This window comes from Chelonoidis abingdonii, chromosome 2 (assembly GCF_003597395.2).
Source record: "Chelonoidis abingdonii isolate Lonesome George chromosome 2, CheloAbing_2.0, whole genome shotgun sequence".
Lineage (NCBI taxonomy): Eukaryota > Metazoa > Chordata > Testudines > Testudinidae > Chelonoidis > Chelonoidis abingdonii.
Window position 1 is genome coordinate 177,019,944 of NC_133770.1, and position 23,682 is coordinate 177,043,625.

At 40.2% G+C, this 23,682-nt stretch overlaps 1 protein-coding gene across 6 annotated transcripts in view; it reads right to left on the reverse strand.

Moving 5' to 3' along the window:
- The window catches only part of DUSP22 (dual specificity phosphatase 22), a 67,153-nt gene that overhangs the window by 29,558 nt on the left and 13,913 nt on the right, over window positions 1-23,682 (reverse strand). For 3 of the 6 annotated variants that reach the window (XM_032798388.2, XM_075062821.1, XM_032798387.2), the window contains exons 2-3: window positions 21,894-21,927; window positions 9,844-9,926 (exon numbers count right to left, since the gene is read on the reverse strand). In XM_032798388.2, the coding sequence (XP_032654279.1) occupies window positions 9,844-9,926; window positions 21,894-21,927 (117 nt within the window). Of the gene's footprint in view, window positions 1-9,843; window positions 9,929-21,893; window positions 21,928-23,682 lie in introns of those variants that run through there. The other 3 variants (XM_075062819.1, XM_075062820.1, XM_075062822.1) reach the window with 2 other exon arrangements.

Sequence of the window (23,682 nt, forward strand, 5' to 3'; positions counted from 1 at the left end):
TCATAATGCATAGTAACACTCAAGATAGAGTTTGACTTCAATGCTCCATCCCCTTTCAGAGTTCTCCTCTGTTTTGTAACTTTAACATCTCCATTTCTAGTTAATCAGTGATGGGGGAGGGAGGGAGAGAGAGAGAATGAAATACGAACCCCTGAGTTGTCCAAAAACACCACCACAATTTCTATTCTAAAATCATTATTTTTTAAAGATAAATGTTACATTTTTGGCATTAAACTTCTCGGTATTTAAATTTATGTAAAGATACCATCAACGACTTCCAAGAAATTCTTTTTTTAAAAAAAAAACAACCAAAACCCCTCAGCTTAAATTTGTGAACCCAGATGCAAATAGGAAACCTCTAGCACCTGGCAAGTTCTTTCAGGTTAGTCAAAAGCCATGTGTTAATCTGACTTGTCACATCAACAGATGAGGATGGGAGTACTTATTTTTGTTCAGGGGCATTTCAGCAAAAAAGCTAAAGTGGGAAACAGCCAGCAGATAAGGTTTCCTCAAGGCAAACCAGCAAAAGGTTACCAAGAGTTTTGTCCAGTACAGCTACAGAATCACTTAACTGAAAATTAGTCAACCGTTGTTTGTCCTTTCAGTTACTTTCTGGAACAGTTACAAATGCTGTTGATTTTATTAATGATTCATAGAAAACACATTTATGTTTCAGCAATAACCATTAAATCGACCACATTGTAAAGTTATTTCATGTTTGTTTTTGTGATCATAAATACATGAGATAGACTTATGGGGAATCTGATCTACTGAAGCTAGGAAGGTCCTGTAATATTTATTTTTAATAATAAAGTAGCCTTTTTATATTCACAGCACTTGATTACATAAGGGATCACACAGCAATCTTATGAAGTATTTTCAGATTTTTTTTTAAAAGTCATTAAGATCAGAAACAGCTCTCTCTCTTTTTAGAAATGAAAATTAACACACTTTCCACATCTTTTCCTAGGTGGAAGTTGAAGGGCTCATTGTGTTCCAGTGAATGTGGTATTCAGAAGACTGCAGTCAATGGGTCAATCCTGATCCATACTTTCAACAACCTAACCCCTATTAGAGGTGCTTCATTAGCGGAAAGATTCTAAAACCACTCTTCCACCAGATGTTAGTGCTATCCAACAAAGGCTGGAGTTCACCTGCAAGGTGGAATAACTAGGGAAACCAAAGAATGAACTGAGTCAGTATATCACCTCAACAGTCTCCACCAGAGATGACTAATGTTGAGTGCCCAACTTGAGACACTACAAGGAACCAATATCAAGAGGGGAAATGCTTAGCTCTTCCTGGAATTCAGGCCTCTTTCAGGTGTCTCATAAGGAACATACAAAATCACTAGTCACTTTTGAGAAATTAGGTCAGAGTTCCCAACTCCTCATGAACTAAGCCAAAGTTAGAAGAACTGTATTTTAAATAAAGGAGTCTTCTCACACCACTACAGCTGAAAGAAAAATGGTAGCTATTTTGCTCAGCAGAGTCTTTTGAAACCTCTCATGGGGAAATTCTTATCATGAATAAGCAGTGAAATATGAAAAATACATTTATTATTTAAAATGAGCACTTCTGAGCTTCCTCTTGATTATGACCTGACTGTTGAAGAATGACAATTTGTAACACAGGTTGAGGTAGGAGCCCATTGGAAGAGACTCAAAACAGAACAGTTTCAATCTCACTTTAATTACTTATTTAACAACTGGAAGAACTAATTTTCACTGTGGTAGCATGATAATGATTTGGAAATTGCATTTTGTTGTATGCTATCTGGCCAGCAGAATGTACTTATTAAGAGTACCCTAAGATTTTGGCCTACATATAAAAAGATTGCAGAGCCAGTGTACAGAATGTGCTACACAATCACGACTAAAGGATCCATTTCTTCTCATCAGTTCCTCAAGAAGCAATTTTTATTTACAAATAGCTTCTTGCATCTCAAGAACTGCTCCATGGTATCCAGTACAAAAGCTGTATTTTTTAAAACATCTGGAGGTTTACATATAATGAACAGCATCAGTCCAGATTTAGTCTGAACTCAAAAAATGCATGATTGATTGGTTTCCTAACATTTCCCTATTTAGCCATCATGTGTCAGAGCAATGATGCACTTCTAGTCCTAACCAAAGACTTACGGGTTGGTTTCTGAATGTGGATATTCCCTTGAGATTACAGAGCTAAAGAGAGAATGCTGAAGTTTAGTTATCTTCTGCACCTGTAGTTCTACCAATTAGGGAGATGGAAATTGCTTCTTTCACCTTAACCCAGGGTTTCCCCCAAGAATTTTGGAAATCTCTTTAAGTGTATCAAAGTGGGTGGGGAGGGAGGCCATTTCAAATCTAAAGTTAAAGGTGGGAGTGAAAGCTTTCAGGACAGGGAACGTGGTATTAGAAAACTAAAACACACTGTGGCTATCACCATTTAATATTTCAGTGGAAACCCTATGCTGAGCATGCCCCAATAATATTCTGAGGCACCATGAGCTGATATCTTTGGCTGATATTCCTGCTGTTGCCTAAGACTGTGTTGAAGCAGCTGATTTGCTCTATGCTAAAGAACTAGCTAGTTCTTCTGCTCATCTGGAACCTTTTTTAATCCAGAACGTGCAAAACGTACAGCACACTTTAAGTTTGATATCTGAAATATTTGGCCACACACAGAAATTTAAGAAATTCCCACAAACAGCAAATCTAAGTGTAGGCCCACAAGGATGTATTATTACCAGGTCTCTAATAAGTGTCAAACTGACATCTCTCTTCCAGGATAATAGCTGATAGTAGAGAGATCACATGGCTTTTGCTAGCAGATCAGCCACTTTGTTAAGTTTCCTCAGAACTCCTAGATCTTCCATCCAGTCCTAGGAACTTGTTATTTTTCAGCTTGTTCCAGCACATCCTCCTTTGACTTCTCCATCTCTCTGAGTGCCTGAAAAGAACAGGTATGTCCGCAACATTGTCTGTGGTGAAAACTGACGCAAAGAAAATATTTAGCTTCTCTGCAACGTTCTCGTTCTTTTACTTCCCCTCATTCTCTCACACTTACTGATTTGAATATAAAAACAAGAAGATACTCTAAGTATGTCTTTGGCTATATACTCAACCATTCGCTTGTTCCTCTTAATTCCACCTTATATTTTACCAGCCATAATTTGTGTTCCTTTCTATTAGCTTTAATTGGGCTGAATTTCCATTTTTTAAGAATACCTTCAAAAACTTTGTGGGTTTTACTCTAAATCATCTCTTAACTGCAGGCCTCAAAGAATTTGGCACACGCTTTGTTGGAGAACTATTATTTTAATCCAGGAGTCCAAATTAACATGCTGTCAACCTCTTCCTCTTCAGACTATCTTGATGAACTAGCATCATTTATGCTAGCAGAACTGAAAATAAGAGTCATGCATTAACTACTTCTGCAAACTCAAGGAGCTTAAAGAATGGCCTTCATGGCTCTCAGAAATATTCCTTCCTCCCTCTCTCTCTGATCAGTTTCTTAGTGACTACATGGAAGATCAAATTTGAGATCTAAATTCTTTAGGAGGGTCGCTTGAAACTTTAGTCTTAAAGCTACAGTTCATTTAAGATAAGTGATGACAGCAGCAGTAGAAAAGCTAATAAATCAACCAGAATTGATAACTGCATTAAATTGTCTCAAGAAGTTGGGTTTTTTTTGTTTCTACAGAGCATACAAGCCAAAGCTTATTTTATGTAGCCATTAGTATGGAGGAGGGGAGGTACACACAGCACTATTCTGGAGATACTGAGTACAAGATCTATCTTGGCATCGTGAATGGGATCAGAATTTTTTTTAAAAAAAGAATAAATAACTCTGCTTCCTGCAGGTGTTCTGGTTAACTATAAAGAATGAAAAAAACCACACTACAAAATTTACATTATAGAAGAGCTAATGGAGGAAGATTATGATGTTTCATTGGCATGCACCACAGAGTATTTCCTAAGCAGCAATCATAATTATGTTATGCTCTAAACAACTATGTATAATACTTTAAAATCATGATATTTTCCCTAGAAAGAAAGAAACTGATCATCAAACCACAGCAGCTCTAATGACAGGACTACCTTCCTGATGGACCACTTATACAGACCTGTATCACCAAACAGGCTAGATAGATCTTCTAGACCAAAGACTGCACTGGTGTGTGGATTGGCTATACACATTTCTGCAACTGCCTACAACATAAAGAGTGGTGTGCTCTTAAAAAACCCAAAAGCTTGTCCAGTTTGCTGGGATTTAAATATAGCCCAACTACTTTAGCCTCACCTGGACGGTTTCAGATTAAATTGCAACTACATATCCCTTTCTCTTCTAATACCCATGAGAAAGAAAAATCAATTCTTTTAGAAACAGAAAGCAAGAAAAATCACACTTGTACAAAGCATAAAACCTGCACAAAGGCCAGCTTCAAATGTGACCCACTGTAAATGGAATGGTGAAGATCCAAGCCTTCTGTGACAGAAGATAGCACTACAGGCTACTTTAATGGGAACATTAAAATGACTCTAAGGTCATGCTTCTCCTCCTTTTGAGACCCATACTTCTGATAAAATGAAAATGTCTTAATTATGTCATAGAATCATCAAATCATAGAAGATTAGGGTTGGAAGAGACCTCAGGAGGTCATCTAGTCCACCCCCCTGCTCAAAGCAGGGCCAACCCCAACTAAATCATCCCAGCCAGGGCTTTCCTCAGCCGTGCCTCAAAAACCTCTAAGGAAGGAGATTCCACGACTTCCCTAGGTAACCCATTCCAGTGCTTCAACACCCTCCTAGTGAAAAAGTTTTTCCTAACATCCAACCTAGACCTCCCGCACTGCAACTTGAGACCATTGCTCCTTGTTCTTATATCTGCCACCACTGAGAACAGCCTAGCTCCATCCTCTTTGGAACCCTCCTTCAGGTAATTGAAGGCTGCATCAAATACTCCATACAAATCTGCAAATGACAGAATATTGTAAATTAATGTCAGGAGACCAGATAGCCTCAGGAGACTGGGAATAGGATTCATACACTTACTGTTTCAACTCTGGTCTAGCTTAACAGCAATAAAAACGTACTGTACTAGTAACGACACACATTTGTTGGATTCTGTAAAAAGAATTGATAGCTTCAATGCAGTTCCAGATGGACACATGGCTACGCCTCTTGCACACACATCTTCTAGAGAAAATCCAGTCTTGATTTTAAAATTGCCAGTAATGGAAAATCCACCACAAACCTTGATAAGTTGTTCCAATGGTCAATTACCCTGTCTGTGAAAAATGTGCATCTTATTTCTAGTTTGAATTTGTCTAGCTTCAACTTCCACACATTGGATCTTGTTACAGACCTTTGTCCGGTAGACTAAAGAGCCCTCTATTATCAAATTTCTGTTCCCCGGGCAAGTCCTTATAAACAGTGATCAAATCACGCTTTAACCTTCTTTTTGTAAAGCTAAGCTAATGCTTGAAGACAGGCTAATAGTAACTACCTAACCCCTGCTCCAAAGCAGAGTTGGGCAACATTTGCTAAAATAAAAAGCACTCAAATGCACTCTCTCAGTATTTATATTGTGCTCCTCATTCCAGGCTATGAGCACCTCAATGAATGAATGAATGCAACACAAGAATACAATAAAATACAAACTTCCACCATGAAATAGTGTGGGGAAAGCTCATATTGTTGCTGCCAGTGTTGTATTTAGTGCGATTCAAAGCCCATAGAAGTCAATAGAGAGACTTCAATGGGTTTTATGTTGGGTCCTTTGTGATAATTTTTTATCCTCCTTTAGCCCACAGCAACAGAAATGAAAGCTGTAAAAATTAGCTTTAAGGAGCATGTGTTGGCATTCCTGAGATTCTTGTCTTCAGAGGTTTCAGAGTGCATGTGGACAACAACTCTAAAGGCTTGGATATTCCTGGAAGCCATGGACTTTCTGGGTGTCCCACCATAAAGATCAGGGCTGGTTACATGCTTGTTCTCACCTCTGGGTTTTGTGTGAAGTTCAAATATCTTGATCACACCCCTGGGTCAGGTCTGCCCATCAACCTGTGCATGTTGATCCTTGGTCTATTCCAAACCTGTGTCACCCCCAAAGCCTACTCCTTGTTGCATCAGAGGCACTGATGCTAAGGCACAGCTGACATCCTCTTCTCACCACAGAATCCATCAGATCACTGACTGATATTATCTTTTAGAGAAGGCTGCCAACTCACTGATTCCTTGTTGTTTCTTATGCCCAGAGAGCACTGGGGTTAATATCTGGAATTTGAAGCATCCGAGCAGCAAATTGGTGAGATAATAGCCTGGAATCTGAGTTTCTTCTATGCTAGGATTTTATGTGACGTACAGATCTATGAACAATCATTTGTGGCCATGCAAGTTCAGTCTCTGCTCTGGAGGAATGCTCGGCTTATACTGACAAGCTAACACATCAGAGATACCTACTCCTTGCCCAGGCAAAAACAGAAATGACGCTGGCAGATAGAGGATGGTGGCCTGTGTCCCCCGTTTATTGAGGGCACTCATTTGAAGTAGTTCACTTTCTTTATCATCTTTTGTAGTCCCTTTTGTGTTGGACCCACCACAATCACTGACATCTGTTTTCTCCGGACAAACTTTTAGGCAAGTCTTTTTAAATTACAAATATCTGTATGTGTTGTTAGGATATCTGTATGGTGATGGTGTTCAGCATTTGGATCACTTCAATATTGGGGCTTCCTAAACAAATAATTACAAGCTCTATTTTTTAAAAGATAGCACTAGTTTCCATTAAAATAGTGTTACATACAGAACAAAAGAACTAAGCAGGCAACAGTGGCAGATAGATGAATTCATGTTCTTTTTTTTCCAATTTAAGCCATGTCAAGTTTAATACCTATAACATGGCAGCCATACCCTTCCCTATAAAAAGAAAAATAATCCTTTAAAAAGCTGCTTTCAGCCTTTGTTGTACCACAAGTAGAATACAAGATTTTATTTACTTTAAAAACATTGTCTGCAGATATTCCATTTTGAAAGCAAGCAATAGTTTCCCAAGCTTAATCTTTGTTAATTAGCTAACTATAAATAGCAAACTCATAAGACGATTTATAGAGTTGAACTTTTACCAGAAAGGGTTTCAGAAAACAAATCCCACTGAAAAGTTTTTGGTTTCTCAATTATTTCTCCTGAAAAAAAACTTAAAGCATTTTTATATGAACCCCAAGCAGGGAATCATTTTCACTGATGTGGCAAGCTATGAGGCAACAGAAGTTTCATATTTCCTAATAGTGCAGAAAACACAAGAAACAGAGCAAGAAAACATAAGTTAAGAAAGCATTTGTTCAAAGGCACAATCATTGTCAGGTCAAAAATAATTTTTAAAATGTCCTCATTGGCATTATTAACTGATTATTAAAATTAGATATTAGAATGTACACTAAATATACTATTCAATATTTATGATGGCTGTTTGCCTTTTATTCTTCACTCAACATGGACAATGAAATTAGACTGGTCCATTCCATTTTCTGGTTCTCATGCACTAGCAAGGTGCTACCATGTTGCATATTCAAATGCTACAGAAGAATTATTATTACATCAAAACAAAAAACTATTACTGAAATTACAAATAAATAAATAAATAAATAGAAATACCTGGTAACAGTAGGTTTTGTAAGAATTTTTGAGAGCTAACCTATGTGACAGTGACCCTTTAAGCATGATTCACTAGAATGATGACCACAATTTCTCTGGTCAATAAAAAAAACTTCAAATTCATTTTCACACAATGTGTTATTTCATACTACTGATCATCAACTAACTGAATACAGCCATCAATTTAATGTACTATGTTTACCACTTTAAGAACAAAACAAAGTTCTTCCCACAGTTTTTTATTTAAGTTTAGTGAAATAGTTACAATATTTCTTAAACTTAGGATAAGAAATTTAAAAAAAAAAAAAACAACTTTGGTAAATGGTCAATTCGACTACCATTTTTTAGGGGTGACTACTGTATCTATGTAACAGGAAAGTTTACTAAGGGTCTGATTTTACAGTCATTCCATGCATTAATCTCAAAATGATTTCAGCGGAATTTCCACTGATAGAGCAGCTACAGAACTGCGTACCTAATGCTGCATCAATGAAGTCAATAGGAGCTTTGCCGTTGACTTCAGTGGCCAAGAGAAAAAGCTCCATGTCTCTAAGAATGGAATAAAGCTACTAATCTTTTAAAAGCAAAATATAATTTACATAAGGCCTAAACTCTAAACATTGTTTTCTGCATATCTTAATTACAACCTGACAAGTAATCATACCTAAATGGAACTAATGAAGTCCTATAACAAGATTTTCTAAACCTTTGTTCACCAGCTAGTACTTAGTTGCAAGTGACTACTGAATTAAGACCATGAATTAGAATGTAATTAATAATAATTTCACTGAAAAACAAAAGGAACTTGCAATCTTCCTTCTACTTAAAAGAATTGCGGACAAATTGAAACATTTGTTGTCCACATGAGAGGAGGTTGTAGACTGAGAATATCGTGACTGCACCTGGATTCTGCAGTGAGTAGTTCCTCTACCTTGACTAGAAAATCATGACACTAGACACAAGCAAGCTGTTTATTTTAGAGAACAAAACCCCAGAGGAAACACATGCAGCACAGACATAAAAGTGTGATTACATCCTCCTTAGTGAGTGCAACTGTATATCACTCCAGTTAACAGCAGTCTTGAAATTCAATATGTTTTTAGACTGTGCAATAGGCACACCTTAATAAGTCAAACACACACACACACTCAAGGAGAACAGTTTTAGCTTTGCTGATCCACAGTACTGAGCCCAAAGACAATCTTCAAATTCCAGTTCACCTTTAACTGTCCTTTCCCCTAGGGCTGCCAACCCTACAGGATTGTCCTGGAGTCTCCAGGAATTAAAGATTAATTTTTAATTAAAAGATTGTGTCATGTGATGAAACCTCCAGGAATACATCCAACCAAAATTCGCACCCTACTTTCCCCAGGTATGAATATATAGGTTACCCAAGCTTTAAAAACAAACAAAAACCATTCACTGGCTTGCCAGGTCATATGGAAATTTTGCAGAAGTGAGTGGCTGAATCCATTGCTCTTTTTTATCAGAGAGGAACAGAACTAGAGCTCAGAAGGAGAGCAGTAGCGGCAGCGGCACCAGAGGTCATCTTCTGTGGTGTGAACGTTTACAATATGTAGATCAAAGTAAAATGGGAGAGGGAAAGTATTAATTTGCAGAGGGGGCAAATATCTGCCCATGTAATTTGAATGAGTGTTTTTTGGGGGTGTAGCAGCACAGGTGTATTCCCTCCAGGCTAACAGGCAATGGCATTTTTTTGTCAAGCCTGGATTATTACATTTTAGACAGAAAAGGATTTGAAGCCTCTTGCAGAAAAAATTTGCTGTGCAGTGTTAGCAAGGGGCATGTTACGGTAAAGGGATATTTTTAAATGGGTTTTAAACATCCTAGAAATCAAACACAGAATGTTTAGTTACCTCTGCTACTGGGCTAAGAACATGCACTCTCACCAACAGAAGTTGGTCCAATAAAAGATATTACCTCCCCCACCTTGTATGTCTGATAAAACAGAATGTCAATCAGTAAAACTCTGTAACTGAATCCTCCTTTGACAGCTGGATTGCCTGTTGTAATAATACCAGTGATGAAAACTGACTGACTCACAAAACTATGACTGACAAATGTTTCGAAGAGAAAATACGGAAAATTGTGTCAAACAATTGTAATAAGGATCAAATTAAGTAAAGGTTGACAGGCCATTATTTCATGTTCAGGTTAACTAGAGCTATGATGGATTCCCCCTTACCTCAAGCATAGGCCTAGCACCGTCATGGATTGACAGAATGTGTGTAACATTATTCTTGCTCAGTTGCTCCGCATCTCGAGCATCTGTAGTGGGGGGGGAAAAGATTTTTTTAAGTTTCTCTTAAAAAGCTGTTCCCAGTTCTCTCACACATGTTGAGAATCATGATCATCTGTGAAGTTCTTCTAAAAACAACACATTCAAAAAGACAGGAAGGGGAAAAAAAATGAACTCCAAAGCAAATGATATACTATATAAAGAATAAGCTTAAGAAAACATTCCTAAATTATTAAGTCAACAGTTTCACACATTTTGCATCTGAAAATTGAGTGCGTCTATCTGTGTGTGTCACACACACCACATGTATGCAGATAACAGACATATGATACATTTCAGAGCCATGTGATAACTTGCATTTATCATACACCTTTGACTGTCTCGCCTATTCTCTGCCCACTAATACTAATCCATCTCCACTTGGATTTATTCTTACATTTCAAACACTGTAGTACTAAGCACCTTCAAAACTGCCATCGTTGTTTAAGATCAATTTACCATACAAGTGTTCCTTCTACCTTCCACATAGAGAATCCCACCTTCATGTCCCCTTCCACTAACCCTACAGACGAGTTAACTGGCCAAGGTAGGTAATATTCAGTCCTGAAATCTCACAATTCTGCAGAGCTAGAAACAGGAGATTTCTTTCACTGGACAGGAGAAATTCCCAGCTTCCCAAGAAAATGCACCCCAGTTGCTTCTAATCCTGGAAGACCCCAAGAAATCACATTTCAAGTCTAGAAAAACAATGTTAGAGGGTTTTTTTTAGAGGGGACTTACATTTATTATTTTCTTCTCCATCCAAGATTTGTACAGTTGGACTTTTGATTTTACCGACAAAGGGATACAGGAAATAGTGGGGGGGGGGCGCTTGTGCGTATGTGTGTGTGTGCGCGCGTATAATATAAAAAAATCCTCAATTTTTTGTATAATATGTGATACATATATATAGTGTATATGAAAATATCTATAAAATCATAATACCACATTTGTTTTAGATAACCTGCAAAACTCACTGGGAAAGTTGGTGGGGAAAAGTTTAGGATTTTTGTTTTGTTTTTAATCTCTCCTTGCCCACACCCTAATATTCAACATTTCATCAAAACTCACAAGATTTCTATTAGCTCTATAGGAAGCAGAATAACATGGGGGAAGGGAAAAATTTATAACAATTTAATCAACTTTTGAATCTTGAATTTTCTCATTACTTTAACCAGCTCCACTCATGGCTAAAGTAGCCATCCCAACAAAGCCTCTACATCAGGGATCAGCAACCTTTCAGAAGTGGTGTGCCGAGTCTTCATTTATTCACTCTAATTTAAGGTTTCTCGTGCCAGTAATACATTTTAATGTTTTTAGAAGGTCTCTTTCTATAAGTCTATAATATCTAACTAAACTATTGTTGTATGTAAAGTAAATAAGGTTTTTAAAATGTTTAAGAAGCTTCATTTAAAATTAAATTAAAATGCAGAGCCCTTGGGACCGGTAGCCAGGATCCGGGTAGTGTGAGTGCCTACCCCTGCTTTACATCATAGTGCCCCGTCATGTATTCACTATGCATTATTCAAAAAAACACACACAGAGTAACCCTCACAAACAAAAGTATGATAGAGTCTTTGCCCAAGGTGTTTAAAACAAGATTAAAAGTTTAATAGTCACCAGTGAGTAGTGAATCTGTGGGAAAAAAGCAAAGGCCACTGCCACTTCAGCTTCTGGAGTACTGTTAGCTAATAGCAATACTGGGTTCTTATTCTCTGTAGACCAGCTACTAAAGAGGGACGTAGCACCTGTAACATACCATACATGCTCTACTCCTATTAAGTTTGGCCAATGCTTATAAAGAGATTTGATAAGTTTCAACACGGGAGAGGTACCAAACCACATCTTTAATCAAGTTACATAAAAAATAAGAAAGCACTGTACTAAATACATTTTATTAAGTAAATTCGAGGAAGAAATTTTCCCAAGGTGACTTTTAATCTTGAACTTTAATTATAGGCGCATGAGTATTCAGAATTACAGTTAGGTGCACAGAACTGGAATGCAGGTTAAGGCCTGAAAATTTGGTGCTAGACGTTTTAAAGAAATGTAGTTGGATTATGTCTACATGAACGGAGTTAAAAATCACAGCTCTGAAATCTGTAGCCAAAGTGCAACTTCCCTACACTGGCCCATCAGGAAGACCAGGAGGGAGGACCCTGGTTTGTTCAGTTTGTCTCTAATCTTGATCTCTTGACTGGAAAAGGCTGCCATACATGTCATTTATGACAGTGTTCTTTGTGATGTGGACACCTGTCTTAAAACAAGCCTATACAATCAGTTTATGTTAGCCTGGTTAAATAGATTAAAAAAGCACAGACCACAAAAGTTTCAAACCGGCTCTTCCTTGGTACAAAAATAACAATAATATCACCTGTACGTTCTTTATGTACGTGAAAAGATCAATCAGCATCTCTTAATTCGAGTCATTACTCTCTACTATGAAGTTTCAATACCCTTTTTAAATCAGAAAACAGAAGGTGGCATTTAATCATATTGGCCAACAGATAAAATGCTGAGTATCTGAACACAACGGAATAGAGTTAACAAGTCCATACCCAATTACGAAAAATACTTAACCTTAAAGGTCTTAGCAGCTCTAAAAATCGGAGAAAAATCAAAACTGTCTAGTTTCACCTCTTCTGAAGGTACAGTATGTGTGACTACAGAATAGATGTTTATTCATTTGGATCCCTGTGTCACCATTTCAGACAGAATCCAGCACCAAATACCTGAAAGAATTTAAATTCTCTTCATAATGAGAATGAGCACTTCCAAAGATAACTATGAGACTTGCTGGTACAGCCACTGTAACCTGCCAGACCATCAGAGGAACAGAGTTGTTAATAATAGTAAGTGCATCCTTGATTATTCTAAGGTCTCAGAGGCCACCTGTAAAATGAAGACTTTGGAAAACTACAAAAGCCAGCCCAGTTGGGCTTTTAAGTCTGTACTGTGCACTCTCCAAACATAATTGCATATTTCTGGGCCAGCTACCTGGAACCTCAATTTTAGTTTTAGGGAGGCAGCATTTTCTAGTGGATAGGACACTGGACTGGGACACAAGAGATGTGGTTTGGACAGTGACCTAAATGTAGCCTTGAGCAAGTCACTTCATCTCTATGTGCCTTCATTCCCCCCTCCCCGTCTTTAGCTGTCTTGTCAATTTAATAAGCTTTTCAAGGCAGGATCATCTTTTATTATGCATTTATACAGTGCCTAGCATAGTTGGGCTCTGATCACAGTTAGTGCTAGTGTAAGACAAATAAATGGGGGGAGGGATAGCTCAATGGTTTGAGCATTGGCCTACTAAACCCAGGGTTGTGAGTTCAATCCTTGAGGAGGCCATTTAGGGATCTGGGGTAAAAAGCTGTCTGGGAATTGGTCCTGCTTTGAGCAGGGGGTTGGACTAGATGACCTTCTGAGGTCCCTTCCAACCCTGATATTCTATTCTATGAAGAGAATGCTAATGGCTCAGGAGAAACGGTGATCCAGGTTCCCAAAGCCCTGGCAAGACAAGCTTTGCAGCCCAGCCAGCTTTGAAACACAGATGGTTCCCTTTAAAAGTTGACTAGCTAGCAGTGTTATTACGAACACACAGTACTACCCTTGCAACATTTTAGTGCTTCAGTTAGCGGGAGTTCAATAAAATCAATGCTGTATAGTAAGACAGTGTTTTGGGATATTCATAGAAGAGGGCAGGAGAACCGCACAACAATCCTGAAGCTGTGTACCAAGATCGATGAGGTGGATGAGGTAATATCTTTTCCCTTACCCACCTTGTCTCTCAAATACCCAGGGACCAACCCAGCTATAACAACACTACAAACAATGCCAAGATGAATAGCAGTTCACAGTATACATAATTCAAGCAACAGAAAATATATAGAGGAGGGAAAAAATACAGTCCCTGGCTGGCAAGTTATCGAAGTCTCTAGACCCATGGAATAGATAATTGAGAGAGGGGAAATTCCCTTGCTTCTCCCCACTGCAAATCACTGACATAACAGACAAGATTTAGAAGCTGCCCTCAGTAGCTATACAGACTGCTCACAATATTTCTGCATAATAGAGATGTATGTTCAAATTCATATTTAAAATTGTTACATTAAGGGACCAAAAAGCAAGAACATTCAGTGCTAGAACTGTAATTCTGACTCATTATTTAGCATATCACTATAGTACTGCACCATACAAAGCAGGCTGATGTTCCAAGGTCAGTGTTAGATGCACTCTTTTAGAAATCAGAACTAAAAGAAATCTATTAGGTCACCTCTAGCCTATCTGTTTAGGTCCTGCGCAAGATTCTTCCCTACTGCAGGCTGTTTAATGTTTCATCTAATATAATTTAAAACCTCTCAACTCATAGGGGCCTCAACCAGTTTCCTTGGGAAAGTCCTTCCTCACATAACTTGATACATTTCCCCCTTTCTCCTCTTCTCTTCCCCCCACATTCAGCCTATGTTTCTTTTGCTTCATTTTCTTCCACGCTCCTAACTCCAGCCCCTCATATTAGCAGGACAAGGTCACAGCCACATAGCCAAAGGAGGAAGATTAATTTTGTACCTAAGGCACTGGAACACGATTGGTAGAATCTGGATTGAGTCCCCATTGTACCACACACTTCCTGTGCCTTATTTCCCCATGTGTAAAATGGAGATAGTACTTCCCCTACCCCACAGGGTTCCTTTGAGAATATATTCATTAACTATTGGGAGGATTTTCAATACTGAGGTGATGGGACCATGTAAGTAGATAGACAGACCCAACTTATCATTACTAATCCCTTCAAGACATGTATGGTGAAAATGATTTCCCTTTCACTAGAATGACAGGAAAAGAATTTTCCCTAAGATTTTGTCACCTCCCCTTCCTTCAAAATATCTAGAGTTTTCCCATCCTTTCTTATCCAGTAAAACCAAAATGATTCTGGTGGAGAAAGCCAATTACATTGATGCCGGTCCAAGTCTGTGGCATCAGACTGTGAGGCATCCCGCACCTAAAATAATCAGATCAATGAGATCAGTTCAAACTAGATTTGTATTTCTTGGGGGTGGGGGAGAAGGAGGGGGCTATTACCTTTCTTCTCACCATACACAGTCCTCTTTGTATGCAGTCTCTCTCCCTCCTCCAAACACACAACCCTGCAGCCTTGCTTTCACTGGGGTGAGGGAGAAGGTGTACTCTTACCATGTGTTAAACTAATGAGGTAAAAAGTAAAGACAAGCCAGCTGTAGTTTTATCACATTAGCAGCTTGAGGCAAACTCTTGGCTTCCTGCTAGCGTTTAGCTCAACCTGTGAATACATTTGAAAACACTACAAACTGCCTTGCCTTCACTAGGATTTTAACACATGGTAAGAACAAATCTTTTCTCCTAGTGGACACACTCTGAAGGTATTTGGAGAAGAACTGGCTGGAGGCCTAGGCTAGGGTGACCAGACAGCAAGTGTGAAAAATCAGGACAGGGAGTGGGGGGTAATAGGAGTCTATATAAGAAAAAGACCCAAAAATCAGGACTGTCCCTATAAAATCGGGACATCTGGTCACCCTAGCCTAGGCCAAAACTTTCAAATTTTGGTACCTCAGTTAGGCACACCTACATAATAGGTTTGCCAGATGGTTGGTTTTCAACAAGAACATCTGGTCGAAAAGGGAGACTGGCAGTGTCCGGTCAACACAGCTGACCAGCCACTAAAAGTCCGGTTACCTGCAGTAACCAGCCTCCACCACTGGAGTCGGGAAGATCAGCAGGAGCCTGGAGGGGTGGCTCTGCTTAGCAGCTGCTGCTCTTCCTGCCCCCTCAGCAGCCTAACCAAAAGAACAGTCTGGCTCCCAGACCAAGCTCCGAAGTACCTACCAGTGCCATTGGGGATGGAGGAGGCCTGTCCCCTCCCCCAATTTCCTCACCCCCTCGCTCCAGGGACTGACCTCTGCCATGCCCCGCTGTGCCCCAATTGGGCAGGCTCTGCATCTGCTCCTCCCAGGCTGGATCTACAGTCAGTAAGTGAATCCCAGGGGATGGGGGAGCGAGCAACAGGGGCAAGGGTGGAGCATGTGTGATGGGGGGACGGGACAGGCGGGGCAGAGGGCGCTCAGTTTTCAGGGATTAGAAAATTGGCAACTCTACTACATAAACTGCCTAGTTTTCAGAGATACTGAGCACCCACCGCCATAGGTGACGACTCCATGGGTGCTCCGGGGCTGGAGCACCCACAAGGAAAAATTGGTGGGTGCTCTGCACCCACTGGCAGCTCCCCGACCTCCTCCCCACCCCAGCTCACCTCCGCCTCCTCCCCTGAGCGCGCCACGTTCATCCTCCCCCATCCCTCCCACAGCTTGCACCACGAAACACCTGTTTCATGCGACAAGCGCTGGGAAGGAGGGGGGAGGAGGAATTTGGCACGCTCGGGGAAGAGGCAGGGATTTGTGGGGGTCCAGTAAGGGCAGGGATGGGGCGGAGTCAGGGCAGGGCCAGGGGCGTGAGCACCCACCAGTGCCAAGGAAAGTTGGTGCCTGTGCCCACAGCTCCCACTGAAGATTGTTTCCCCACCTCCCCTCGCTCCCCATGGCTCCAAAGGACACACTTAGTTCCATCCATAATATGCAATGAACAAATTGAGTGCCTAGGCAAAACTTCCACCCTTCCTTTTCCTGAAGCTTTAATTCCTGTAAATAAACTTGTTCAAAATACTAAGTAGTTCCACTGTAAAGGGGAAGAGTAGTTAGCTAAAAAGAGTGCTCCTGAACTAGAGCTCTGCAGCAGGACTGGGAGCCCATGGATCCTGCAGGACTCGCTGCCATAATAGCAGGAGCAGGTAAAATGTACTTTGTTGCAGGCAGGATTAGTTGGGGCAGGGGAGACGGGGAAGGAAAACAGACTGAGGTAATTTGTGGGAAAACACTAAATCTCATCAGTTTGTCATTAAATAGAATTTCAGTAATTTCTCTTTTTTTAAATAAAGGTTTTAATACATAAATTTAAGCAAGGGACCAAAAGAGTTGATGTCTATTACAACAGGAATTAAAATATTTTTTTACATGGTTTAAGCAAGATTTGTTTTATTCTTTTAATGGTAAAAATTGGCTGAATTCCATTTATAAATATAAATGTAGATGTGTAGATAGATAAATAAAATACATTAAACAGACTTTTTTTTTAAAAAAGTAGCATGGGGGAATCAGTCTCTCTTGTGGGCTTTGTTGGATCTAAGGTTTTTGTGGGTGAGAGCAGGATAAAAATGCAAGAAACAATATGGGAGCAGGTGGGAGTGGGAATTACAGGGCAGGACAGGAGTGGGATTAAAACAATAGTCCCACACAGGGCTCTACCCTGAACCTTCTTCCCTTCCTAGGGCAATCCACATTTGAAGCTTTAGCCTGTACTAGCCTGTAACTCTAGATTATCTGTGAATCCAGGAGAGCAATACTGTAAGATACTAACCTACTCTTCTTTCTTGAAGGCTGAACCCCAAATGTGCCCCCAGAAAATGAACGTTTCCTGAAAAAACCTCAAAGAAGCTTATTCAGAAGAATTCAATGGCACTGTGAACACAGCAGAATCTGCATCTTATGTTGAGGAACGGGAAGAGTGGAAACTTCAGCTAAGCTCTTCACTTCATCCATAGTGCCACTGGACTCTTTCGGGGAATTAAGCCTCACATTGCGGCTTTCCCCTCAGAATCGAAAATCCCCCAAATATTCCATTGGAAAAACTCAAATCTTCCAAACATGTTTGCAAGTAGAAAGGACAGGTATTACTTTGTATTCAAGCTTGAAGAACTGTGTGGCCTTTAACTCGTATTACAGTTTATTGAGCCCTGGTTTTTGGAATCAATTGCACCTGAAAGACCAGCTGGAACTCATGCAGATGAAAAATATTTCCCTACTGCTGCATGGGAAAAAAGGCAAAAACCTCACACTGTCCCACCAGAGTATTAGAAAAACAAGAAATTTCTTCTGATGGGAATACAGAAAGCTGTCCATTGCCGCACAGCAGATACCAGTTTTCGTGTGGGAATAAAGGCTTATTGGGGCTTTCAGTCCCCCAGCTGTTGAAGTGCAAAGCTGTCAGTCATCAAAGGAGATTACACCAGCTTGTGACTGGACTGCAGGACTTTGATTTCCATTTGACAGATGAAAATTTTTTCAAATCAGAGGGGAGCACAGGGATTTAATTTGAAGAGGGCTTCTTCTCACCTTCAGCCTCTCCACTACTACATCTCTTACCAAGCTTTCAGTCCCATGGAGTTTAGACAGGGCAAGGCCTTGCTCCTGAACAAAAGGAAACCCAGAAGATAATCAATCTGTAAGATTAATTTTCTCCTAGGTTTTAAAGGTGAACTCTTCCTCAGTATTTTGTAACAAAGGCAGCAGTTCTGTTTGAATTGCCAAGCCCTCTGGATGCACATTCTCCTGAACACTTTGTACCTTAGGAATGTAATTCAGTTTTAATTTTTAGTTAAGGTCCCAGTTCAAGAAAGCTCTTAAGCTCCTAAATCCATCTCTCTTCAGAAAAGTATTGTAAGTACATGCTTAAAGTCCTATGGACTTCAATGATTTCCTGAATCAGTACTATACAAAGCTTTCCATTTCCAAGGATCCCAAGATGCTATAAAAGCACTCTCACTCTGCCTAAAGCAGTCCGTCTAAAGATTAGAGCAGTGGCCTGCAAGTCAGGACTCCTGAGTTCTGTCCCCATCCATACCACTGACTTGCTCTGCAACCATTTCATAAACTGTAACTCAGTTTACCCATAAGTTAAACATGTCTGCATCTATTTACCTTACATAGACAACTGGAGGCTTAACTTCAGAACAGCAATTCAGGAGCCCTGAAAGACAGGTTCTATATAACTACCAAGTAGGAGTGCTAGTCTGGTGAAAGATTCCATGGTCAGAACATTCATTATCCCTTCCAAACAATGGAACTTCCAGAAGCACAGCACCCTCTAACATAATGCTGCGGTATTACATCAGTTTTGATGAGTATGCAGGGAACCACCTGCTTGAATCATTCATACCACTTCCCATAACATCTCAGTTTCCTTAGAGGTTTCCCATGCAATTACTAACCTAGCACAGCACTATTCAGCTGTGAAAGGTGATAAAAATCACAGTTCAAGGTGAGTCTGTTGTATAACACATTTTTTTATACTCAAAAAAATCACTTGCAAAACCCAAGCTTTCTAGGCATGAGGCACCATAGAAGGACCCAACTGTCAGAAAGCACTGAGCACCAACTCTCTGAATATGGGTGTCTCAAATCCAGCACCCAAATCACTACTCACTATTCAAAATCTGGTCCTGTCTTTCATACACTGCATGTGATGTAAATCAGAACACTTGCAAAAGAACTCAGTAATCAAATTCCTCTAGGAATGTTTATAGTGGCAAGCTTATATTTGCGTTGTTTCAGCAGCATTGTATTACTTTGCAATGTTAGCTGTCTGTCACTGTTGCTATTAGCATTATTAGACTATTTAGAAATTTTTTTAGAAATTCAAAGATTATTAACTATATTCATGAAAGTGTTGTTCTATCCATGCACAAAGTAAATGAGGTAATATCTTTTATTGGACCAACTTCTGCTAGTGAAAGGGACAAGCTTTTGAGCATACATAGAGCTTTTCTATAGGTCTGGCAAAGGTGTAGTGTCCGAAGAACTCTGTGTGGCTTGAAAACTTGTCTCTTTCACCAGCAAAAGTTGGCCCAATAAAAGATATTATTTTCCCACCTTGCCTCCTTAACAGCAATTGTCTTTCTTCTGCTCCAGAAATGTAACTAACTCAGAGATCAATTACCTACTGATATGACCTCACAATGGGGTGGAGAGTATTGATTAAATACTATGTAAGCAAAGGCCATTTAACAAACCCCCCCCCTTTATTTTTATTAACAAACAGCGATAATTGCTGAAGTACAGACATTCATATTGACACCAGCCCTTCCTCCTCCCTCCAGTTATGAAATAGCTGATGCACTTTAGCTTCATTTATTTTTAACTGGATCCCAATACTACACACTCACCCTACCTTCATTTACACCATGTTTTTATCATGCTAAAAGTTATTTGACATACCATTTATAGACCATTTGCAAGGCACGTAGCTGAATGGTTACAGCATGACAAGCCAGAAGGGTTCTAGGATCTAATCTGGGCTGAGGTGCTGACTCACTCCGCAACCTTGGCCTACTCCCCTTCATCTTGCCTTGCCTCAGTCACTCAGTGGGTGAAAACAGTACCACACTGAGAAACAGATGCTGGGTCTGAGTTTCACTCTCTTGGGAGTATTATCAAAAGTTTTGCCACCACGGCTGGCATGACGATAGGGCCAGTTTCAGAGTCACACACCGTGTGCTATGGGCAAATCCGGGGCCCCTCCCCCACACACTGCATTTTGAAAAACTGAAGCAATCTCACATGAAATGCAAGATAACATCCATTCCTCTCCAGTTCTCTCCCACTTTGTCTCATCCAGCAATGAGGCCAATATTAGCTCTGCCACAAGCAGAAGGCACTGCCTCAACTCAGAAGATGCACTGTCTCTGGGTATTCTCCCTCTCCGCCTCCTTCTTTTCTCCTCCCAACCCCTCACCCGCCCCTTCTGATTTCTGTACCTTCTTTGTTTCCAGTCCTTGTATCCCATCACAAACTTATCATTGCCCTCACTCTCGTCTCCTTCCCCTTCATCCCTCACCCACACAGTTGACACAAGCAACTTCCCTCCATCCTATGCAGCCCAGCACCATCTTCATGTTTGCCACCTGGCGTAGGAGTGCCCCTCAAACTCATCCTGCACCTCTGGGCTCATTCCAAAGATGCTCCATGCAGAAAAGGGAGCAAAATAACTATCAGGATGCTAAAGTGGACCCTGCAATCCCGTCCCCCTGTCAACAAGGGATGGCAGGATCAGATACAAACAATGCCACTATCCTGTTGTAGGTTCATGCTACCAAATACTTCATAGGAGCGAGCGGGTGGGGGGTGTGCGCGCGGCTTCACAGCTCAGTGTGTGNTGTTTTGTTTTTGTTTTCTGGGGGGGGGGCAGGGGAAGAAGAAATATTGGTGCAGCAGCACTAAATATGAAATGAAAGGAACAGACCTTGTCCAGTCATGTGAGTAGACCAAATATATGGAGGCATGTGCAGTCGCCACTCAGCAACACTCCTGCTGTTCACAACTAAGCATAGCTCTAGGTAGATCATGTTGCCGGTTATTTATTGGTGGTATTGCAATAGCACCTAGAGACCCCAAGCTGGGATCGCGGCTCCTCCGTGCTAGGCGCTGTGCACATATGTAATGAACAGATGGTCCCTGTCCCAAATACTTAACAATAAGTAATTACAGTCAGTGGGAGCTGCTGGGTGCCCAGGACTTTTCTCAACCTTAGCTTCCTTAAAGATAAGGCTCTAAAAGTGCTAGGTTAAAATCAAATGGAAAATAAAAACTACACACAGAGAGAGAGAGGGAGAACAGGTCTGAGTCTACAATATGGACACTGCATCCTGATACTCGGGCATCAAACTCTGTATCTGTCAGTTTCACAAGCATTTATAATAGGGCTCCTGAACGGTTCTGATCTATAACCACAATAATGAGAGCTATGAATTGGAGGCAAATTAAGATATTAATAATGAGGAGGGTTTACAAAAATGGCCTGGCTCACAGGCCAGTCTGCAAAGTGCAGAACCAATTTACAACAGAGGCCAACGTTTGGGAATTCTAGGTGAAGTGTGCTCCCAGGAGAGTGTGTGTATTTTTAACCAGTTGTGCAGTGAAGTATACAGATGACAGAGGAAACATTCTCTTTTCAGTGCTAGTGGGTAGATTCAGAAATTAAGCAAAATGGAGATAAAGAACTTGCACAGATTTTAGCAAATACTGTAGGGCTACACATGACCCAACACTTTTTCAGACTTAAGTAATCCTAAATTGTAACCATTAAACTAATCTTACCTTTAAAGTTGCCAAGGAACAAGCCAGGCAGAATCTGTGAGAAAGAAATATAGTATCAGCTATAGAGATCTTGTGGTAGCACAGTTCAACAATGTTCGATTTGCATACAGGATGGAACATATTTCTGTTGCAGACTATTGTCTAATAGAATCTAAAGGTGCTGGCAGCATTATATATTTCTCCTTGCAGCTTTCCATTCTATAATGCTTCAGGCATGCTGAACTTCGAAATGTTTCCAACATAACTAGGGGTTGATGGTAATATCTGATGGTTATACACCATCTTCTACCCAAGGATCTCAAAAATAGGTCTTGTAAAACCCTTGTTGTAATGTATTATCCTTATTGAATCAATGAAAAAACACACACAAAAAAGGTTAAGTGACTTGCCTAAGGACACAGAACAAGTCAGAGAAGGGACTGAAAAATAAAATCCAACAGATCTTGTAGTTCTTGAAGCAGAAGGTGGCAAATCAGATCACTGTCACCCTACATTGCAATAGGGTACTCTTTCACTGATTCTCACTCTGTTCATAAGTGCTGTTGCAGTGATTTCTTATATTTAAGTCACTCAGCTGCACTTCCACACTTCTCTCTCCTCTGAACTGTGTGCTTCTCAGCAGCGCTCCCATAAACTCTTGCTGTTCTCAGTTACATTACTTTCTTTAACTTGGGAGTTTCAAGGTCTGCTTCAGAGTCAGCTCAGTGCAGTCTGAGTATATGCGGTTAACATTGTGATGTTACCCATTCCCACCCTTTCATAAACCTCCTCTGAACTGAAGCCAAAACACAAAAGAGCATATATGAAAAAAAAGGAACACACCATAACTCAAAAGTAAAACCATTGTTCTCTCCCACTGCATGACAGACACCTGGACATCTATGACCAACATCTAATTCCTTTGAAGAAGCTAAAATACGGTAGCTAAAATACATGATCCATTTTCCTTAACATGCATGCAAAGCATACCACCATCAATGACATGTCAACACCGACTTCCTAATGCCTTAGCAACGCTCTAATGTCATCACAACTGCATCAACAATCTCTCTAGCACCGTTATTTAAAGGAAAAACTCCACCCATTTTGCTCAGTCCAGCAATCCGGAAGTTCTAAAGGTATGGAGCACTTTCGCCAGGGAGTGGCATTTGAGCCCTTCCTTCACAACAACCATATTGTTGAAAAGTGACATGATTTGTGTCACGGAGTATAGCAGCACAGCACATGGGACTGTAAATTAATTTCCAGCATGCTTTAGCATACTGGTTCGACAAACAAAAACAATCTTTAATGCTTACTAGGCCATTGTCAATCAGGCCAGAAACCAAAAGAGCCACACTTTCAGGCCAACATTATTTTTCGTGAACCTCCCTCCCCTACATCTTTAACTGATATTTTCTCTCCACGTCACATAACATCATATCTAACCCTAGCGTTCAATCCTGTCAATAGCTCTAGAAGGCCTGGACCCAAAGAACCTTCGCAATTCCCTTAAGCATATACAGAGCTGAACAACAGTCATCCATTTCATTTTTATTTTTGCTTTGCCATACTGGGATCTGAAGGAATGTGAAACAAAGCGAAAGTCAAGGGTTGCAAAAATCACATGAACCAAAGCTGACAATGTTTGACAAAAACCTATGCAAACAGAGACCTGCAAGTTTAACACAGCTAATGCGTTCTCACGATTTATCTCCTTTTGAGTTTTACTAATTAACATCGATCACAAAGAGGGCAGAGTCTGACCCATCTAGAAAGTCATTACCTCAAGAGCAGGGCTTTGGAGCTG